Genomic DNA, 18,391 nt, shown 5'->3' with positions numbered 1-18,391 from the left:
TGTGATTTTCTTACAGATTCTCTCCAGAAACAGCCTCCAGGAGAGGGTTAAGCACAGCGGAAATTAATGCTGTGGAAGCAATTCATAGAGCTGTGGAATTTAATCCTCATGTTCCAAAAGTGAGAACTTTTATGATAAAAATACTACTTTTACTTAAGTTTATCAAGTTGATAACAGTGTACAGACCAAAGTTTGGGTCTCCATAATTTGAGTCAGAATTGTTTTGGTCCAGTATTTTTTTTTTTTTTTAATATGTCTTTATTGATTTCAGAGAGAGGAAGGGAGAGGGAGAGAGAAATATCAGTGATGAGAGAGTCATTGATCGGCTGCCTCCTGCACGCCCCCTGCTGGGGATCGAGCCTGCAACCCAGGCATGTGCCCTAACTAGGAATCGAACTGCGATCTCCTGGGTCCTAGATCGACTCTCCACCGCTGAGCCACGGGCCGGGCTGGTCCAGTATATTTTGATGCTGCTTATTTACCTTAAAGGAGACATTAAAAGGCATTTGGAAAGGCGGGGTGCACATGGGAGGCAACCAGTCGATGTTTCTCTCTCTCCCCTCTTTCTTTCTCTCCAAAAACCCCCAAATCAATAAAAATGTATTCTGGGATGAGAATTTTAAAAAATAAAAGACACGGGCAAAGGATATAGTCACTTTATTGAAGTAAATATATGAATAACTAATAGGCACATTAAAAGATACTCAGCATTACTAGCCATTGAGAAATACAGATTAAAACCACAATATGAGATACTTTATACCCACAAGAATGCCCGTACTCACAGAGACTGACAATTCCAAGTGTTGACAGGAATGTGGAGAAACTTCATACATTGTTGCTGTACATGTAAAATAGTATAGCTTCTTTAGAAAACAGTTTTGCAGCTAAACCTATGTATTTATCATATGACTCATCAATTCTATTCCTCCATATCTACCCAAGAGCAATGAAAACATATTTCCATACAAAGACTTGTGTGCAATTGTTCGTAGCAGTATTGTTCGCAAGAGCCAAAAACTTGAAACAATCTGAAGATAGGTGAATAAATAAATTGTGGCATATCCAAAAAATGGAACACTTCTTAGCATTAAAAAGGAACAAAATATAAGTACATGCAACAATATAGAGAAACCTCAAATTCTTTATGTCAAGTGAAAGAAACCAGACACAAAAGACAACATATTGTATGATTCCATTTATATGCAATTTCTGGAACAGGTAAAAACCGTAGACACAAAAAGCAGATCAGTGGTTCTCAGGACTGGCGGTGGGAGTGGGGATTGATTGCCAACAGGTACAAAAGAACTTTTTGTGGTGATGGTTGTGCAACTGTATACATTTACTAAAAATCATTGAACTATCTACTTACAATGGTGATTTTGTGATATGTAAAGTATACCTCAATAAAACTGTTAAGTATATATATAATTTAATTTTCTATATTTTAAAGTATATAATGTGTATATACTTTAACATTTTAAAATCATTTTTAATTATAGGTAGAAATTTATTTTCTCCTCAACTATATGTCACTGCCAGTTGACAATTCAACTCTATTAAAATATCCAGCTAAGTATAACCTTACATTATTATTTGTGGATAGACGTTTTAAGCTGGCTGTTATCAAACAATATAATATCCCACTTAAATCACATTAGTGTTATATGAACTGGGAGAGCTCTGGAATTTGTGGCTGTCTATGTTTGTTAGGGTTTCACAAGTGATGAAGTATGTAAAGGTTTGTTTGTCCCCCCCACCCCCGTTCTCTCTCCCCCCTTCCCCCCCCTCTCTCCCTCTCCCCTGCTATGGTCTCTATTCCTGACTCCCAACTACAGCCAAGCAAACATAAAGGACTTTAGGGGTTTTCTTCCTCAAACTTCAACTGTGGGTCATAACTTATTTAACCTAATGAACAGTGACATTTAAATATATATATTAAATCTTTTAATCTTACAAATTTATTATGCAAATTTGTCAAATGTTATGTGAATCTTACCAGTAAAATGACAAAGGATAAAGCTGTTTTAGCAGGGAACATTTTTTGGCAACTTTCCACATAACTACAACAGAAAGGCTGTGTAGGTCTAGAGCTATGCAGTTTGTTAAAGCTGGAAACTATTAGACATGCAATAGAGAAAGATCACATAAATCTCTTCAGGATATGAATTTGCTGTAGATATTTCATTAATATTGATTGCCTGTGCAGATTCTTTTAATCTGCTGAATGAATTTCAGTGCAGAGTAACTGTAACAGTAATAGGTAAAAATTAGAGCAGTGTGTCTTCATGGGTTGACTTGTTCTTCATTACCCAACCATGGCCTTGGTTCAGCAAACATTTTTTTTGCAGTTGCCAAACAAGAAAAAGATTCTTTATCTTTCAGCTACTATAGAAATTGTCAGGTTTTTTAATTTTACAGTAGAAAATATTTCATACTGCCCTGCTGGGCGTGGCTCAGCAGTTGAACGTTGACCTAGGATCCAGGAGATCAAGGTTCGATTCCCAGTCAGGGTACATTCCCGGGTTGCGGGCTCAATCCCCAGTCGGGGGCGTGCAGGAGGCAGCCGATCAGTGACTCTCTCTCATCATTGATGTTTCTATCGCTCTCTCTCTCTCCCTCTCCCTTCCTCTCTCTGAAATCAATAAAGATATATTTTAATAAAAAGAAAATATTTCATATCTTCTAATTATTCCACAGCATCCTATTCAGTCATTCTAATGTCTCATATTCTTTATTATCCTACCATCAGGGAGTTTTATAGAGGGCATTCTTTTTTTTAAATTGAAATAATTCACACATCACAAAATTCCCCCATTTAAAGTATACATTTCAGTGGTTTTTAGTATATTCACAAGATTGTACAGTCATCACCACTGTCTAATTCTACAACATTTTCATTACCCCAAAAAGAAACCCTGTACCTTTTATCACTCTCTCCCCTTTCCTCCCTCCACCAATCCTTGGCAACTAGTAATTTACTTTCTGTCTCTATGGATTTGGAATCATACAATATGTGGCCTTCTGTGCGGGACTTCTTCCACTTAGCATAATGTAGTATGTATCAATACTTCATTTCTTTTTTATGTCTGAATAATATTCCATTGTGTGAATATACCACATTTTGTTTTTCCATCCATCAATTAATGGACATTTGGGTTGGTTCCACTATTTGGCTATTATGAATAATGCTGCTATAAATATTTAGGTACAAGTTTCACATGGTTTCACTTCTCTTGGGTATATACCTAGGGGCAGAATTGACAGATCATATGGTAATTATATGTTTAACTTTTTGAGAGACTGCCAAACTGTTTCCCAAAGTGGCTGTGCAATTTTACATTGCTACCTGCAATGTGTGAGGGAGCGCTCCAATTTCTGTACATGTGTGCCAACACTTGTTATTGCCCGACTTTTTTATTTTAGTTATCCTAGGCATGAAGTGGTATCTCATTGTGGTTTTGGTTTGCATTTCCTTAATGCCTAATAATGTTGAACATCTTTTAATGCGTTTATTGTCCATTTGTGTATCTTCTTTGGATAAATGTCTATTCAGGTCCTTTGCACATTTAAAAAATGTTTCTTTTATTATAGAAGGTGTTCTTTACCATTTTTATTACAGTAGGCCATTGAGGTTCTTGATGAATATTATCCAAAACCATTGTGACTCTCCATAGTTAAAAATACCACCATAGCATGTAATCTTACCCATGAAATGTAGACATGGGTCACGAACCTTTCTGAGATACAGATACTGAAGAGTCAGCTGGGGTTATTCATTAGGTAAGTTACATGTGCACACAAGCCTCAGAGCACATGATTCATATTTGTGCCTTAGCAAAATGAAGGCTTTATAAGTCATGGATGTTTAGAGATAGCACAGATGATTGAAATTGAAAATATTAAATCCATGAATGTTAGTGATCTACTATAGATGTGACTGTTCTTAGTATGACACTCTGCATGTCTGGCTGATCAAAAATTGAAGCCTGTAGGATACTGTCCCATTACCATAGAAGATACTAGCTCTTTAATAGTAGGCTTACATTTCATTGGCCAAACTACCTGAATTATAGCAGCATATTTAAAAGATAAGAGGGAATCAGGCACCTTGTTGAGATTCTGAGTGGCATAGCAGTAGTAAAAGGAGAAACGGGGAAGTCGCATTGAAGTCTGTGACCCACACATAGAGCACAGTGAGGCTGTACTGTGGCCTAGATAGAATATTTCTCTCTCGCAATGCTGCTCTGTAGGGTGATGTAGAAAGGAGTTTTCCTGTGGCAAATGTCCTCTGGCCTCCCTTCCCTCTTCTTTCAATATAAGATCACTTTCTGTTGCTCCTGAAGCTGTTAGGTAGTCTTCTGTTTTCTTTCCGTTTGTTCATAGAGCATGTTTACTTTCTATGTGGGAACTGTCTCTAGTCTCCTCCTACCACACATCCATGTGGACTTTCTGCATTCGGCCTGCCTGTCCAATCTCATAGAATGTGCACTGAGAAAACTAATTGCAGAGATAAATTGGTTCTTGGTGTGCATGACTGATCAAGAGCAAAGTACCTTAATTTCAGATGCCTTCACAGAGATTTTTCTTTAACCTCTGCTTTTAAGAGGAAGATTATAAAGCATTATCTTTACTTCAGGTCAGAATTATATTGCTTTTGGTCAAAAGCTGTTGTAAGATTTACAAAGTAGTAGAAACAAAGTAATCTAAAGATAAATTATAAAGATCAAAGCAATTCAAAATTAAAGTGAGTTTGAGTATAAGCATAGGTATCGTTTTAGTTATAAAAGAAACCATCAGACCATACATCATTATGTCTTTTTAACTATAGCTTCCAAAGTAGCTTTAATTTTTTGTATTTTTAGTGAAAAGCAAGAGGCTTGAGTAATTATTTGAGTATATTGTCCATAGTTTAGTACTAGTTAAAATTGTCCCAAGCAATTTCTGATTTATTCCAGATATAACAATAAGGTGATTTGGAGGTAATTTGGAAGGTCATGTAGCACATAGTAGGTACCAGCCTTGGTTTATGTCTCTGACTATATTTTATTGATTGATAATTTCCAAATCTGTATCTTTTAACTCTGCTTTCTCATATACCTAGTTATGAGATTTTTTAAAAAATATATACCTTTATTAATTTCAGAGAGAGGAAAGGGAAAGGGGAGAGAGAGATAGAAACATCAATGATGAGAGAGTCATTGATCATCCCGCAACCCGAGCATGTGCCCTGACCGGGAATCGAACCCGGATCTCGTGGATCCTAGGTTGATGCTCAACCGCTGAGCTACGCCCGGCCGGGCTAGTTATGAAAAATTTAAAACTGGATATCTAATAGGTACTTCGGACACTTTAATGTGCCTCCAACTGAATTTTTAAAAATTTAAGTTTTTTTTTAACTTGCCTGTCCTTCCGTACTTAGATATTCTGATTTATGACTTCATTATCCTCTTGTCCTCATTAAACTTTCCTTATGCCCTTTCCAGATTACTAACTTGTACTGTAACCTTTGAAATGTCTTTCAGATCTAGCCACCTGCTCCACCCCCATAGTCACCCTCTTGCACTCCCCTGCTCTTTCACTCCCAATGGTGCTTCTTTGAAGTAACCACTGTTTCTGTTTGGTTTCTTTATTGCCAGATACTTTCTATGCATTTCTAAACATATAGATATGTTTTCCATCTCTTGCTTGGACTATTAAAACAGATTCCTCACTGGTTTCCCTGCCATCAACCCCTCTCCACCCTGGTTATTGCCAAAGTTATCTACCTAAATAGCAAATCTTACTCAGCTAAAAGAGCTCTGCTTGTTCCCTGTCGCCTGTAAGATAAGGACCAATCCCTTAAGGATTGCATATATAGAAGCCTTTCACAGTCTGGGCCCAGTCTCTAGCCTTACTCCTTGCCACATCTGCCAGGTTCCTTATCTCCAGTGTCACTACTTCCTGGATGGATCCTGCCTCATCTTATCTCTCTACCTTTGTACCATGCTCAGTCTCTTCTCTACCATCAAGTTTCCGCTCATTCTTCAAGACACTGATCATCTGTAGCCTCCTTTATGGAAGTGTCTTTCCCACTTTTCCCAAGCAGAGATAGTGGCTCTCTCTTCTCTTTTCCTTCAGTACCTTAATCATATCTTTTCTTTTTATCTGCATGTCTGTCTCTCCCTTAGATCCCTGTAAGCTTTTTAAAAGGAACTGTTGTCTTACTCATCATTTTATGTCTGATACTCTATAACAGGCATTCAATAAATGTTTGGTAAATAGAAATGTCTTTAGTTTGGATCTGCATTGCAATCAAGGCCTAAGTTAAAGAAAGTAAAATTTTGGACCCCATTATTTTGGGGAATTTTTAAGCCATTTTACTTGTTTTTATGAGTTTTGAGTATTTTTGCTATTTTACTTTACTATCCTTATAAATGTTACATATAAAATTTTATGTATCTTTTATATTTTACTTTACTATTTTCATGATTTTTACTTAATTATATGATTTTTCACCGTTTAAGGATGGTAGTACAATTGGTACATTTTGTCTCCTCTATCTGTAAAATGAGGCAGAATTTTAATAAGAATGAGCTGGTTCAGGTATTAAGCAGTTTTCTTTTGGAAATGAGATACTCTTTTTCACGATAGAGATTTCACTGTGATTACCCTGCATTTTCTCTGTTTCCTACTGAAGAAGCTCTTCGTGCACTTGCAAAGAGCATAGGAGTCATGTCAGAGGTCAGCTATTTGAGTCCATTTTCCCACAGCTGCCTGGTGTGAGTGATCTTTTACTGTGTTTTAAAAAAATGGGCAAGGATTAGAGAGGATTAGAAAGAATATTACCCTCCTGAATATAGGCCCAGGGCACTAAGGGGAGAAAACCCAACCAGGCAGCAAATGGGCTTTGCTTGACCAGGACACAACCTCTGCTGCATTCCTTCAAGAAGCTGAATGGGAAATGCTAAGTCCCCAAACTGGATTAGTAAATAATCTCATAGCTTGTGACATCTGCTAAAGTAAATTGATGAGCAGATTGCATTCTTACACTTTGAGGAGAGAGCAGATACTTCAAGACTAAGAGTAATTCTTTTTTTTAAATTTCAGCTATAGGAGTAAGAGTCATTAAAGATGGGCATAAGCTCAGTAAGTGTTGGAAAGACACATTCCATAAGAAAAATTATTTCAGATATATTAATACATACATATTGATTAATAACCTAAGGCTTACATTTTGAAACCACTACACTTTTTTGTTTTTAAGATTCTTCCTGCTTGTAGCAGTTTTACGAAGTGAGCTTCACAAATTCAACTCTTTAATTTATGTTGTTTATCTCATTAGTTTGTGTAACAGTCTGAGGAATTTAGAATTTGAAATGTGAGAATATATCTTTTGAGACACCTCTGGAATGTTTCTCTTGTTATGTTTTGTAACAGAAGATAATGTGGTTTGGACCTTATGACACATAATTTGGTATCAAATTATTTAGAACCAAAGAGGTCATTTCAAACCTATTTTTTAGGGGAAGTGTTTGCAAGAAGTGTTTATCTAACCAAAATTTTTAAAAGATTTTGTTTTAAGTTGACCACTTTAAGAGTAAAGATGATGTACAAGTGATTAATGTTGCATCTTCTGTAATTACTACATTTGATTAGTGTAGTAACTGTGATTATACTGCTTTTTTTACGGATTATAATATTAAGGCAAGCATTTTCTTCAAGAATTTAAGATAGAATTTAATTTCATCTATGAATAAGAATTGATAGGCTATAGCTTCTTTAACAAGCATACTCACTAATCCCTCAAATGCATCTTGTTCTCTTGCCTCAGTGCCTTTGTTCAAGTTGCCCCTGTCCTTTGAATATGTCCTTCTGTTCCTTACTCCACCCCACCCCCAATCTGCTCTTCACGTTCCATCCAACTTTACTTATCAGCTCCAATCCCAAATTTTGTCAAAAGGTTTATTTTCAGCCCCTTAAGCAGAATGAACACCTCCTAAGGTAGAGCTACCATATGACCCAGCAATTCCACTCCTAGGTATATACCCAAGAGAGATGAAAACAGATGTTCATATAAAAACTGGTACGTAGATATTTTTGGCAGCATTATTCAAATAGCCCAAAGGTAAAAACTACTGAATCCTCATGAAATGACGAATGGAGAAACCAACGTACTGTATCCATACAGTGGAATATTATTCAGCTGCAAAAAGGAATGAGGTACTAGCACCTGCTGCAACATGGCTGTACCTTGGAAACACTTTGTTAAGTGAAAGAAGCCAGTTACAAAAGACCATATATTATGTGATTCTGTGTATGAAATATCCGGAAGAGGCAAATCTATAGAGACAGGAAGTGGAGTAGTGGTTGCTCAGGGCTTGGCGGGAATGGTGGAGTAGAGGCTGGCAACTAAAGAGAATGAGGGTTTCCTTTGGAGGGGATGCAAATGTCCCAAAATGACCTTGGTGATGGTTGCACATACCTGTGACTATACTAAAAACCATTGAATGGTGTATTTAAATGAGTGAATTGTAAAGTATGTCAGTTATATCTCAATAAAGCTGTTATAAAAAAACTAAATTAAAAAATTAATAGCTCCTATTCATACTCCTATATACGTTGTTTATACCTCTAATAAAACACTTAGCACAGTTTGGTTATAATTATTAACTTAAGAAATCTGGCCTGGCCAGGTGTGGCTTAGCGGTTGAGCATTGACCTAGGATCCAGGCAATCGGGGTTCGATTCCCGGTCAGGGCACATGCCAGGGTTGCGGGCTCGATCCCCAGATCAATGACTCTCTCATCATTGATGTTTCTATCTCTCTCTCTCTCCTTTCCTCTCTCTGAAATCAATAAAGATATACTTAAAAAATAATAATAAAAATCTGTCTTTCTCATTGCGTTAGGAAGCTCCAAAAACTGGAGTGATTTTTGGTGTTCCCTAACAAGCAGGTGCTTTGCTCTCAGTAAATATTAATTTAATTGAACTTCTTCATAATTAAGTTCCTTCACCTGTAAAATGAGAATGAGAAAAAAAATAATGTTTCCACAAAGTGTTGTGCCCAAACTGTATTTTATAATTTTTACACTTAGTTTTTGAAAAAATAAATATTTGCTCCCACATTATTTCCTCAGCTTGAGGTTTTGTTTTATATTTAGCAAGGTCACATATAAGCCATTTATCATCTTATTTTTACCTATAGGAACATTCTTGTCCTTGGGATTTGCATATAAAGCATTTTATACACATTTATTAGTAGACCTTACTGTCATTTCAACTAGCTGAATGTTTGTTTTTTAAATAAAATTGACTTTATAAAATCAGAATCTACATTTTTGCGGATGTTTGAAAATAACAATTTAATTTTTCTTTTTCCTGTGGTGTGTCTATGTGTGTGTGTGTGTATTTTTCTAGTACTTACTGGAGATGAAAAGTCTAATTTTGCCTCCAGAGCACATTCAGAAGCGGGGTGACAGTGAGGCAGTTGCCTATGCCTTCTTTCACCTTCAGCACTGGAAGCGAATTGAGGGTGCTCTTAACCTGCTGCAGTGCACGTGGGAAGGCAGTAAGTATATTCCAAGTGTAGCCCGACCTCTCCCTCTAGTCGCTGCATTCACAGGCAGCCTTTGAGGTGACACTGTCTCAGTGTCCCTAAGGATTTGCTGTTCAGATTGCTTTCAGTGTGAACTCGGTGGTGTTAATTTGGCTTATTGGTAGAAGAGATGTTTAATGTGCTTATGTTGATGCTACATTTAGGAAAAGCAGAGTGAGACACTTATGACTTTTTGCCATATTCACTTAAATTGCATATTCGTAAGGAAAGAAAATGACTCATCCTTGGTTTATGAGCTTTTTAAGGTGGTTAAGCTATTTCTAATATTTTTTTAATTGGACGGTTTTGCTTTATTTTCATATGTGTATAACATGAAACTATTTTCAACTCTATTCAACTAATATCAACTCTATTCTTAAAGTTTTTTAGTTGTGGTAAAATAATAGAGCCTAAAAGTTACCATTTTAACCATTTTGAAACGTACAGTTCAGTGGCTTTATGTACATTCACATGGCTATACAGCTGTCACCATCGTCCATCCCCAGAGCTTTCTCATTCCCCCACTGAAATTCTGTCCCCCGTAAGCAGTACCTCCCATTCTTCCCTTCTCCCTAGACCCTCGTAGCCATTCTACTTTCTGTCTGAGTTTGACTACTCTGGGTACCTCATCTAGTGGAATCATGCAACGTTTGTCCTTTTATATCTGGCTTATTTCACTTGGCATAATGTTATAGCATGTGTAAGAATTTCATTTCTTTTTAAGGCTGAATAATAACCCATTATATGTGTGTATCCAACATTTTATTTATGCACTCATCTGTCAGTGGGTATTTAAGTTGCTCCACCTTTGACTATTATGAATAAACCTGCTATGGACATGGTGTGCAAGTATCTGTTCAGACTCCTGCTTTCAATGCTTTTGGGTATATACCCCACAGTGGAATTGCTGGGCCATATAATTTTCTGTTTAGTCTGCGGCCACACCACCCTGACTGCGCCCGATCTCGTCACATTCACGTTGTGTGTGTCTTCAATGTTTAGCGTTCTACTTGGCGCATAGGAGGTTTTCAATAGGCATATGACTTATGCTGTATTTCATGAATAAGCATCTTAATGCATGATTTCCTAGTGTTATCACTCATTTTCTCTGGGACTTTGGACAAATCACTACTTTTTTTTGTGGCAAAACAAAATCCATATTTTGATCAAAGTTTATAGAGTCAAGCACTAAAGGAAAAGCAAAAATCTTATCAGTTTTGATGAGTACTTAGCTAGTTGAGTAGATCAATAAAAATTTATTCTTGAAGAAGTCTACAAGAGTTGGTGACAGTCTAGATCAGAGATGGGTAAACTTTTTCTGTAGATGGCCAGATGGTAAATATTTCATCTTTGTGGGCCATAGTGTCTGTCACAACTACCCAACTCTTGGAGCATGAAAGCAGCCTCACATAATATGTAAATGAATAAGCATGGCTGCATTCTAATAAAAATTTTATTTACAAAAACAGATAGTAGACCAGGTCTGGCCAGAGAGTTGTACTTTGGTGACCTCCATCTGAATTAAGCTCTGCTCATAGAAAACTTTGGTGACATCTCACATGTGACGTTAGGAGCCATTGAGAACTAAGTTGCCATCAGTATGGCCACAACAGTTATACATGTTGCAGTTTTATGAAGCTCACAGTAGGAAGTGGAATTCATACCAAGAGAGTAAAGTCTATTGTGTTTGTAATGAGGAGACAGAGGCAAGAAGGACCCCAGTACTCCCTTTAGTTTTTATTTTATTTTCCATCACCATTTATTCCCCCATACCCTCCTTCATCTCCACCCCCACCTAACCCCCACAGTCGCCGCACTGTTGTCCATGTCCATAAGTTCTTCCTCCTTTTTTTCACTCCCTCCCTCCACCCCCCAGCTCCCCTCTCGCCCCCCTGAGCTGTCACTCTGCTCTCTAGCCATGAGTCTGTCTCTGTTTTGCTTGTTAGTTCAGTTTGTTCATTAGCTCCCTTTAGCTTTATTCCAGCCCGATCATTCACTATTCTCTAAATAAACTTTATTCTTCCTTTTTTTCATTCTTTTGCTTATCTTGTTTCTTTCATCAAAAATGTGTCTCTAAAAAAGAAAATGTTATGTGAAAATTTTATTAAAACATTTTAAAAATAGCTTTGATAGGTAGTATAAGATGAAAACGAGGCTGAACTGAAAATCATAATATTCATTTTTTTTCTCAGCTTTTAGAATGATTCCATACCCATTAGAGAAAGGCCATCTATTTCACCCTTATCCCAGCTGCACAGAGACTGCCGATAAAGAGCTATTACCTAGTAAGTAAATATTCTAGTTTACCTAAACTTAAAAGTAATTATGAGCCCTGGCTGGTGTGGCTCAGTTGGTTGAGCGTCATTCCATGCACAGAAAGGTCACTGGTTCAATTCCTGGTCAGGGCACATACCTAGGTTGTGGGTTCAGTCCCTGGTAGGGGTGCATGTTTATAATTTATTCTTATAAACATGCCAGGTACATTGTAAGTACTCAATAGAAATGTTAACTATTAGTACCTTTTTTTCCTTAGCCTACTCTGAACTCCTAAGATCCTCACAGGTTAATAGAAAGACTGATAAACAATGTGTTAAGTGCTATATGTATGGAATAGATTATCAGAAAGCTGAAGTGGGGAATGCCTAGTTCTCCAAGGTCAGGGATGGTTCCTAAATCTGATTTGGGTGACTTTAAGAATGGTAAATCCATCATATAGCAGGAGGAGCAGGTTTGGGAATAGGTGTGGGGGAAGTAAATGAGTTCAGACTTTGAGTATGTTGCATGTATTACATCTCGCCATATATACACATATACATGTTCATTTAAAATGAAATATTTTATTACATAGTCATAGTTTCTTAGGCACGAGTGAGATCACTAAAGGAAACTATATAGGATGAGAAGTAAACTAAGGGTGGAATCATGAAGGCATGAAAATGTCTCAGGAATGGGTGGCTGATAAGGAGTCTGGAAGGTTCAGTGAGGGAGTGGTCAGAGAGACAGGACAAGAAGCAGAACTAGATATCCTGGAAACTAAAAGGGGGAAAACATTTCCAAGTGAGGAGGAGTATCTAAGATACCAAGTAAGGTACGTAATTACTGAGAAGAATCCATTGACTTTGGCAATTAGCAGGTCATTCATGAGAGAAATTTTCTTTTCTTTCCTGGGATGGTGTTGGTAGTAGTTTTTTTTCCATTTTAACAGGAACAAGGATACTTAAGGGAAAGGAACACATTTTTAATTATGGAACATCAGTATTCGAGAGTGTATTATATTAGGTGAATACATTTAGCCTAAAATAATGCCCCCCCAAATTATTACAAAGGTTGCCTGATATAAGGCAACTTTGCATAGTGTAATATGAGTAAAACCAGGTTTATTATCAGATACTATCAGAGCCGGAGGCTATAAGAACAGACCGTTTGCTTCTTGGCAGGCCTTCATTATTTCTAGGGTGCTACTCATTTGTAAATTCCAGGAGACTGGAGAGGAGGGATATGCTGGGGGGAGTTGTTGGATTACATTGTGTGTTCTTAGAGTATTTTTTCTGTCTCTGACTGTGGTAGAATGAACACATTTTTAATAATGTGGAGTTCTAATACTCAGGAGTACTTAATAGTTCTTGTTTTAAATTCCCCTTCAACCTTGATGTGACTTCTAGCATTCTGGAATTTGCTTATGAACCTCATAAGTTCAGACTTGAACTAGTCCCTTAGTTCACACAGCTATTTAGTTGTCTTTTATGCCTCCTGATAAATTTTTCTCTGCAAGCCAGTGATGAAATTTGAACTTACTTCCAAGGGAGTGTTTCCGTACTAGTCATCCATTATATTGATGTATTAGCTAAACATTGACTGACAAATGAATCTACAGAAAGCAATCCAAAAATAAATAATTAGGTCTCTCCTACAGTATAAAAATCTCATATTTTAGGAAATTCTTTTACTGAAGCTATACAGTTTCCTACCTTATAAAATAAGAATAATTCTGTATCTCTTAGGGTTATTAAAAATATTTAAAAGCAATAAAAATGTAAAAGCACTTTGTAAACCATAAACTGCTATACAGTTTAATTAATATTATTAATTTTGCTGTATCTCACATGATAGCAATTCTTCTAACCATTGGTATACCTAAGTATTCTTGGCCCTGTCTTCGAAAATGCCGTGGCTTATTTCTCTTAGTTTGCTGGAAGAAGCTGGCCTCTCATGGCTGAGGGATGGGGCAGGGGGAATGGTGTTTTTTGGGTGCTGAAAGCACAATGTTGTCCACAGCTTCTAATGTTTCTAACTTTTCAGAAAAGTCAGATTTGTTGTATTTTCACTTTAAACATGACTAAAGGCCCTGGAAATATTTTGAATTTTTAAGGAGTTTGGTTTGGGGTATATACTTTCTGAATATAGTATCAGAAATAAAAATATCATGTCTACTGAAGGAAACTTAGGTGTAATATTCTCTGTAAATCATTATGGTTAAAAAAGTGAAATTTATAGCTGACCCTGATTCAGCACTGAATTAGTCACCCTTTACTTATGCAGGATATTACATCAGGAATTCCTGGATTTGCGTCCAGCTCAGCATTCAACTTCCTGGACTAATGAAGTCCCAGAATAGCTTTCAGTTCAACAGACATTTATTGAGCACCTACTGTGTGCCAAACATTGTCATAGGCTCATATCAGCATTGTTATTGAAGCATTTTCAAATTTCAAATAAAATATAATTACTTGAATACTATTGGTAATGAAATATCCAGTTAGTAGAAAAATAATATCTGAGTAAATGTATGAATGTAGTAACATAAGATAAGGGACTTCACATATGTTTAGTATCCTTGGGCTTTATATTCTAGTCCAATTGTTATACTGCTTGATGAAATGCCACATGTAGAATAACTGGGTAAATTAGTAACTGATGGTTTTGGGATGTCTCCAACCACATGTCTGTCTCTTGATCTCTATACTCGTCTCTGAGCTCCCAAGAGCAAGAATGATAAAAACTCACATTTATTAAGGGCCTACAGTGTTCATCATAACAACTCCATAGCAACTAAGAGAGGGGTTAGCAACTTACTCAAGATCACACAACTAATAAGTGACAAAGCTCTTTTTCAAAACCACCTCAGCATGACTTTAAAATTAATGTTCTTTCCCACGACGCCATCCTCCCCAGTCACCAGCACAGCCATCTGGCTAAGTAGATACGCTGTGGACACTGGAATAAATAATGGATAACTTTTTTCTACCTTGTTTAGCCAGAGACTTCTTGTTCTTTTTAAAAAAATAATAATAATTTCCATTTTAGTTTTTAAAAATAGACTTTGCTTGAAAATATTAAACCTGGCTTATAGTGTATTCTGAAATAAAACCCACTTCTACCTTTCTCCCTTGCAGCCTTTCATCAAGTATCTGTTTACCCAAAAAAGGAGCTTCCTTTCTTCATCTATTTCACAGCAGGACTGTGTTCCTCTACAGCAGTGATAGCTCTTTTCACACACCAGTTTCCTGAAATCATGGGTGTTTTTGCTAAAGCTGTAAGTATGATCTCAAGGACTTGCGTAGAGCATTTGTGAAACACACAAGAAACCATCTCTGATGTATTTGTGCTGAACCAGTTGGGCAGTGGGTGATACTTGTTACAGTAAATTACAGGAATTGATTTGTAAACTCACTGCTATAAATATGTCAAACATATGTTTTTAGTGATTTGAGCTATATTTTCGTTGCTCAAAAGTTTGAAGGAAACAATGGCAACATTATAAAGCTGGTCTTTGTAGATCACTTCTGGTGGTAAACATATTAGCACTTGTTACTTGCTAAAGAATAGCTCAATTCTTTTAAATGCATTTTCTTTGGCATTAAAAAATCTCTATTTTGTAAACAAGCCCTTTGATTTTTCCACTTAAATGAAATTATTAATTCTAAGTGTTTGCTGGACTTTAAATTCAAGAGTGCGACTAAGATGGAGAATAAGTAGGTGAGATGGGACAGCTGGGACAGTGGCCCTGGGTACCGAGCACGCCTCTTTACCCAGAGTTCCTCCCTGTTATTGCATCTGCATGTTCCTACTGACCTTCCCCCACCCGAAGTGCAGAACCATGTATAGACCTTTATTTCATTTTTACCCTTTCATTTTGAACTACCTCCCCATTGCCTGATCCAGGCCCAGGAAGTGCTTGAGGACATATTACAGAGGGTCCTCCATGATTATTTACTCTTCTACATAAACTTATAAATTCCTATCACTGGCTCAAAGTAAAATTACCAAAGATAAGTCTTGTTAAGTCTCTAAGCCTTTTTAAAAGTGTGTCTTTCTGGTACATCTTTGCCTTTGTACTGGGTAATAAGAGCTCAAACCCAAAAAGAAAATGATGATTCACTATGTTCCCCAACAGAAGAGCACTGAGAGCCTTGGGAACACTAGCCCTACTCGGTAATGTGATTTCTGCGTTTTTCTCTAAATGCCTCCATTCTAACTCCGTTTCCTCATGATTTCTTTTCCTGCCTTAAGAATGGTCTATTTTGTGCCTTAAAGATTAGTTGGTTTTCTTCTGGCACCAGTAGCAAGAGCACTGGTTTCCCTTTTCCCTGAAGGTCAACTGTATAATGTGTTAAGTTGCCACTGGCTGTAGGCCTAGGAGTCTGAGACCACACTTGATTTTGGGTCAAGCTTCAAGAAGAATGACTTTCACTGTTGTTCAGGGATTACAGATATTTGGGTTGGAAACTGACTATCCTCTTTTCTTTTTAGTGTAATAAGGAAGCTTAGCGATCATAGCGTAACTCTGTTGTTTGCAGTGGTGCTGAGTGAGTGCGTCTCAAACTGAAATGACCTTACTGTGTAACCGGCCTGGAAAAAATGGACTAGGAAGGGATCCCATCCATTTAACAACTAGAAAAAATATGCAGCTGTGCATTTGAGATCACAGGCAAGTGATGGGAGAGCTACTTCAACAATGGGTCTGCTTCAGGGCAGGGGGAAGGAGGTAAACTAGAGCGAGGAGGGAGATCTAGAGTCTGTAATAGACATGTGGCAGTTATTAGCAGTGTACTTCCATGAGGAACTGGCTAAAGTTAATGTGGAGTGTACTCACTGTCTGCCCTCTCCGTTGATATCAGATATAGTGTCTGCCTTTGCCTAGGAGATCACTGATGCACCAGAGAGCATTGAAAGTTAAATAACACAAGCTCCTTAGCACTGTTCTAGTGAAGCATGAGGGTGAATAATCATAATTTTAACGTGGAAGCTCCTTCTTTAGACCAAAAGTTATTAATTTACTGTGATTTGAGTTGATGAACAATAAACAGGCATTTATTTACTCTCTTTTAGTATTTGTATAGTTGGTGATATATGGTGTTAAAAATGTGCCTGACAGCAAACCTTTACAGCCAATCCCTGTGGTTTTCATATATACATTTTAAGTTCCTAAAAACTAAGTATTTACTGAAATTATCTGCAGACCAATATTTGGTGTGCATCAGTTCCAAAAGCAGGTTCCATTTAGGACTTGATGGGAAATGATTATGGTATGAGCAGTCTCCAGCTTACAGATATATAAATTACTCAATAACAAGCCAGCCAGTAGGGGAACAAGAGGCTCACATCCTACATCTTCAGCACTTAATCACGTGGGCTCTATGCACTGGGAGCGTATCATCATTGATGACCCAGGAGGAGCTTGTTAAAATTGTGGAACCTCAGGCACCACTCCAGACCCCGCGAATCTGCATTTTTAACAAGATTCCCAGCGCAATCCTATATGCATGTTAAAACAAGGAGCCCTGCTCAACTCTACCCCCCAAAAGAGGAATTTAGAACACCTGGGTAGTGCCACCTTATCAAGGTAGAGGAGGGCGGCATTGCTGAGTGGTTATGAGGGTTATGAGCATAGGCTCTGGAGCCAGACTGCTTTTCTTTGAATTCCAACCCTGACACTTATTGGCTGTGCAGCGTCGAGTACATTGCTTAACCTTTTCTCCCCCTCACTGTAAAATGAGAAAAACTATCTCACAGGGTTTTTGTGTGTGTATGAGTGTGAGGGTTAAATGAGTTTAAAATATGTCAGGTGTTTAGATCCATGTCTGCCCATAGCAAAGACTAGGTGAGTGTTAGCTATTGTCGCCACTATCACTGTTATCATCATCACCAAAGTGCAGCAATAGCGGGAAACCCTACCCTCTTTCCCATTAGGAGGAGCTATGACCTAATAGTAAATTCAAAATGCATTTCCCATAGAAATTGTAGTATGAATGGTGGTATAAACATTTAAACAATATTATTAGTACTGTACTTCTGGAACCTTATGTATGTGTGGACCACAGAAAGTGCAGAAATGTTTCAAATTCTAGCCACGGCAAACTGTTTTGTAGAATAGAACCTATTGGTAAGTTTTCAAACTGCCCATGTCAGGATTTTCAGTTAAGTCAGATATTTGATGGCCAAATACAGTAGAAATGAATGAAGAGTTTTCTTTGAAACACACTGTTCTTCTGTTTAGTAAGGCAAAGCAACTTAAGTAAATTTCCTGAATTTCTTTCATTGTTACCATTGTCTCTTCCTCATCTAATATATTTCTGTATTAGTTCACATGCTATAGTAAATTCAGTTTGAATTTGTTAAAATGAATTTGTTAACAAAAATTGCTTTTTTTGTGAAGCAAGGCACTAGGGACCAATGATTTATTTATTTTTTAATATGTCTTTTATTGATTTCAGAGAGAGGAAGGGAGAGGGAGAGAGAGAGAGAAACATCAATGATGAGAGAGTCATTGATCGGCTGCCTCCTGCATGGTCCCCTACTGGGGATTGGAGCCTG

General features: G+C 37.3%; 1 protein-coding gene across 9 annotated transcripts in view; it reads left to right on the top strand.

The window, feature by feature from the left end:
* Positions 1 to 18,391, top strand: part of ST7L (suppression of tumorigenicity 7 like) — a 124,495-nt gene that overhangs the window by 30,073 nt on the left and 76,031 nt on the right. For all 9 annotated transcript variants that reach the window (XR_013997705.1, XR_013997706.1, XM_081121292.1 and 6 more), the window contains 4 exons: positions 17 to 119; positions 9,400 to 9,550; positions 11,770 to 11,862; positions 14,971 to 15,110. Coding sequence is in view for 7 of the 9 variants with exons in the window: in XM_081121292.1 (XP_080977418.1) it covers positions 17 to 119; positions 9,400 to 9,550; positions 11,770 to 11,862; positions 14,971 to 15,110 (487 nt within the window). In the remaining 2 variants the exon portion in view is untranslated. The remainder of the gene's footprint in view (positions 1 to 16; positions 120 to 9,399; positions 9,551 to 11,769; positions 11,863 to 14,970; positions 15,111 to 18,391) is intronic.

Source organism: Miniopterus schreibersii (assembly GCF_964146895.1).
Source record: "Miniopterus schreibersii genome assembly, chromosome: 19".
Lineage (NCBI taxonomy): Eukaryota > Metazoa > Chordata > Mammalia > Chiroptera > Miniopteridae > Miniopterus > Miniopterus schreibersii.
The sequence above is the reverse complement of the archived record's forward strand: the minus strand, read 5'-3'. Positions and strand labels throughout refer to the sequence as shown.